Here is a 4,506-nt window from a genome sequence, read left to right as displayed (position 1 = left end):
GAAACAGCAGAAATGGATCACTGGCCTGCCTAGCACAGAGTTGGTGCCTGTGAGTGAGGGTCATTAGGAAAGGCAAAGTGTGTTGGAGCCTCTGGGGTGAGGTATGTGTGAACTCTTTGTGCTTCCTGTTTGATTTTGAACTTAAAAAGACTTTAAAAAATAAAGTTCATAGAAATAAAAAAAAAATGAATAAACAAGAAACCGACCTTCCTGCTCAGTTGGGGCACATTTATTCAGTTACTGTCACCTCCCCCAGTATAAATCTGGACTGAGATCCAGAGAACTTGATCATTCACAGAGGGGCTTAGTCTGCTTCCTGTAGTTGGAGGCTTCTCATGGTTTTTTTTATCCAGGGTAGGAAACTTGCGACCTTGGTGTAGCCTTGTGGAGGTCTCCCATCCTTCTTTCCATAGGAGACAATGCCCTGGGCCACCTTGTTACACACCAGAGGGCCCCCGGAGTCGCCCTGTGAATAGAGGGGGAGGACTGAGCTGGTGCTGTCCTGGTCTTGCCCTCCCTGTCATCTCAGGCTGTCTCTCAGAGATGGTGAATTTGCATGGCCCATCTAGGGGTGGGGCAGGGCAGGCCCCTGGGGGTCCTCAGCTGACCCTGGACATTGTCACTCCTTCCCCTCACCCCAGGGGCCAGCTGTGGTCCTCTCCCCCAGGTCCTGGGGTCCTCTCCTTATAAAAGTGTATGGGACCATTGGCTCCAGGTCACTATTTAAGAACACAGAGGCAGGCAAATGGGGTCAACCTCTAGGAGGATGAGCCCTTTCACCACATTGGGTGCCAGCTCCAGCCACCTGCTTATAATTACTGCCCCCCACACCAAAGCACAGTTTGTTAATACCAGTGACCCACATGGAGGAGTGGGGGGGAAGAGGGGGCTGGAGTGTTGCAAATGCATCCTTCCATTCACCACACATTCCGTGCTGAGTGTGCAGAGACCCCACTTAGCTTGGGCTGCTCCCCTCTTCTCTTTCCAAGAGAAAGATCACAGCCTAGTGGGTGAAGGAGTTCCCTACTGCTGGGGTCTCCAGATTCCTGATCTTTCCCAAACTTCCCTCTCCTGAGCGCCAAGCTGGCAGATTCATAGTCTTACCTTAAAGGAAGTCTTTATTAGCTTTGGGTCCCCCACACAAATCTGGGTTTTCCTGATGTACTGCTCATGGTAGCGGGATTCACACTCCTGGTCCCTCTGTATTGTCAGCATCACCTCCTGCAGTGTGTCTGAGATTTTGGCCTCTGGAGAAGTCCGGCCCCAGCCGGCCACACTGCACACCATCCCCGGTGTCACCCTGTCTGTGACCCTGGGCAGCTTGAGGGGCCGCACAGTTGGAGTCCATTTGGCATTTTTCTCCAGCTGGTGGGGAAGAGGCAAGAAAGTCCAGGTCAGACAGTGGCCTCCTGGGCCTTGGGCACTATGCTGGGGCTGACCCTTTCCCTCTTCTTTGAGGCACAGGAACTAGTCAAGTGGCCAGGATGGACAGGAGGGAAGAAGGGACAGCATCACAGTGGGAGGGGCAACAGGGCCAAGTAGAGAGAGAGCAGCAGCAGTTTGCCTCACCTGCAGCAGCATGATGTCATTGGCCAAGGTGCTATCATTATAGTCTGGGTGGGGAATGCGTCTTCTCACATGGATGACCTGCTGGGTCTTCTCCTGCTTCTTGATGTTGTGGGCTCCCAGGGTGACATTCATGAAGCTGCACAGAGAGCACAGAGGGGCTGAGGGCATTTGGAGTCACAGGGTACAGCCCAAGAGTCATGAGGAGCAGGTGACAGCCAGGGCAGGGCAGGGCTGCAACTGAGGGGAAATTGAAGGGACGGGAGGGCCCCAGGAGGTGGAATTCCGGTAATCATACCAGTGGGTCTCAGGGCTCAGTCCTCTCCCCATGAAAACACATGAAATTGGTTTAGTTTCTGTTTTTATGCCAAAGCATGTCCCCAGCTCTAATACGGCAGGCGTGACCACTCTGTTCTTCCCTCACTTCAGCGGTGCCTCTGACCCTAACCTTCCCCTCTCCCCACAGGACTATCTCTAAGAAGCCGTCCTGGCATATGTGTTCCCAGGAGCCCAGGGAGTTCATTGGGAAGAAGACAGTGGTCTCTGTGGAGTATTTCCAGAAGGGCCTGGAAATCTCCTCCTTACCATCCACAACAGTGAGCGGCTGTCAGCACAAAGTCATCTCGTATCAGGAAACCGCCACATCTCTTCAGGCACCCTTGATTCCAGAACTGAAGAAAGGCCATGTAGGGATGGGAGTGGGGTTTAGCCTCATGTCCCCCGATGATCTCCCCTGAAGGAAAAGTCTGTCTGCTGTGTGCACCCACTGAGCCCCCACCTGGCATCTGCTGAATGGCAGCAGAGGGGCCAGGCATCCAGGAGCCTTTGGTGGCCTGGAGTTGGAGGGGGGGTGAGGGAAGGGGCTTCAACTTCCTCCTCTAAAAAAGGAGAGAATAGTGGGCCTGGGTCATAAGTCTTTCTTCCAAACATAGTTGGAGATGAGCACACCCTTAGGGATGGTGAAATCCCAGAGGCTCCTGATAATTCCTCTCCTGACTTCTTTGTTTCACGTGAGTTCCCCAGATCTTTGCGAATCCTGTGAGACCCAGGATAGTGCTGCCGTCTAATGGCCAGGACAGAAGTGCAGGGATCTAGATGTCGCCATGTGCTATTCCTAGGGCCGACATGCAGTGGGTGCCCAGTGAATGTTCACTGGCTGCATGAAGGGACGGCTCCAGTCAGCCTCTCTATGAAGGCTGGAGGGCAGTGCTGCTGGGATTCTGGAAAGCAGAGGAGTTGGGATGGGCCACCGTGGCTCATCCTTGAAATCCAAAGGTCTGGGAAGGAAAGCAGAGCTGGAGAAAGGGACTGAGTGCCTTGAGACTGAGTAAAGGCACAAATGAAGGGCAATGTTCAGAGGACAGTGATCCCACCAATTCTGGGTTAGTTGACCTCTGGGATTCTCCCAGACAGTGAGGGAAGCATCTGTCTTATCCCAGACAGAGAACCCAGGCTGGCTTTGCCATCTCTAGGAGAATTGTGTATTCCAGTTTCCCACCCTCTGCCATTCACTTCCAGATGACAAAGGTGAGCCGGGGGAGGGGACAGTACCCACTAGCTCTTCCTAAGAAACGTCTCTGCCCTGGCATTCCTGCTGAGAGCTCACCCAGCATTGCACTTAGGGGGTTGTGCAGAGGGATTTGACCTGTGGTTCAGAATGTCCCTAGTAGATAGAAGGATCCAGGATGTGCCGAAGGGGCAGAGGGTCTGTGGGATGGACCTGGGGCTCTGAGGCTGCGATGGTCACTCACCTGCCTCTGCCCTGGGGGGCAGGAGGAAGGCCAGCAGGAGTGGGAGCAGGAGCGGATGCATCAGGGAGGCTGCCCAGGTCTGAGCTGTGGGGGTGCCCTCCTTGCTCTTTTTAGCTCTCAGGAGAGGAAGGAGGTGGGGTGGGCTCAGCGACCTCATGTCTGCTCTGGTTTTGTGGTGTTTCATCACAGAAGGCTTTCTAGGAAAAGTCCTCAGTCCTTGCATCCACCTCTTTTGTTTAGGTGGTCGTGAGACAATCATGTGGTACAGGAGAATCTTTGCGAATCTGGCATATGTGTTATATGCCAGATAACAACTTCAGGGTGGTTGTGTGAGAATCATGTGGTGACCACAGCAAGCACCACAGCTGGTGACACAGAGCAGACCACTGGTTCCAGCCCAGGGAGAAACCCAGTGTTTGAGGTGGGGGTTACAGGATGTGGTATTGGTTAGTAGAGGTACTGCAGTCCCAGTAACCTGAATTCACGTGATAGGACCACCAGTTCCTCCATGGCCATGCTGCTAAGTCTGTCAGGAGAATTATTCAGAATGTCCTCTGGGGAGCCCTTTCCCATTTATAGTGCAAGGAGTTTGGGTCCCCAGCCTACTCAAAGAAGGAAGGACCTAGACTTAAGTCCATCAGTGGATTCAACATCTACAGTCACAGAGATTCAGTAATTTGGGCCAATAAATGTCAAGTACAGGACATTTGTTAGAAACATTGAGAAGAGAGGAGGAACCTGTCATGCTGAGCATTTGTAATTAAATAGAGTTGTTAGAAGTCCCCTAGAAGGGAGACTGTGACAATGAGTGGGTTGCTAGATGGGTCTAGTAGACAGCGGCCATGCTCCATCGTCCTCCTCCCAACACCATACTCTTATCAGAGTCTCTTCCACCAGATGCTCAGCTGTCTAAGGAAGGAGAGGCGTCTCCAACATGCAAAAGAAAAGGGCCCAAACATTTTAAAAGTAAAATTGCCTTTTTGATTATAGTCATATGTTTATTAAGCAAATTTGGAAAGTAGAAAGGAAAAATATCACCTACTTTCCTACCTGCCACAGACTGTTACCTAAGCAGTGCATTTTAAATACTTGGGATCATACTACACATACAACGCAATTTTATTTCTATCCTCACTTAACCCTATAATGTAAGGATTTCCCCCATGGTCTTAAGAATATATTAGTCAAC

The 4,506-nt window shown here is 51.7% G+C and overlaps 1 protein-coding gene across 1 annotated transcript; it reads right to left on the bottom strand.

Annotated features, from left to right (window-relative positions):
- Window positions 1–207: 207 nt before the first annotated feature.
- LOC128588130 (granzyme B-like) lies at window positions 208–3,616 on the bottom strand. The gene is made up of 5 exons (XM_053594776.1): window positions 3,318–3,616; window positions 2,152–2,299; window positions 1,570–1,705; window positions 1,105–1,365; window positions 208–466 (listed from the first exon to the last, which is right to left on the bottom strand). Exons 1-5 carry the CDS (start codon window positions 3,574–3,576, stop codon window positions 305–307), a joined length of 966 nt encoding a protein of 321 aa, XP_053450751.1. The 5' UTR covers window positions 3,577–3,616; the 3' UTR covers window positions 208–304.
- Between the last annotated feature and the right edge of the window lie 890 nt (window positions 3,617–4,506).

Source organism: Nycticebus coucang, chromosome 6, assembly GCF_027406575.1.
Source record: "Nycticebus coucang isolate mNycCou1 chromosome 6, mNycCou1.pri, whole genome shotgun sequence".
In the NCBI taxonomy this organism is placed as follows: Eukaryota; Metazoa; Chordata; class Mammalia; order Primates; family Lorisidae; genus Nycticebus; species Nycticebus coucang.
This window is presented reverse-complemented; position numbering and strand designations above follow the sequence as displayed.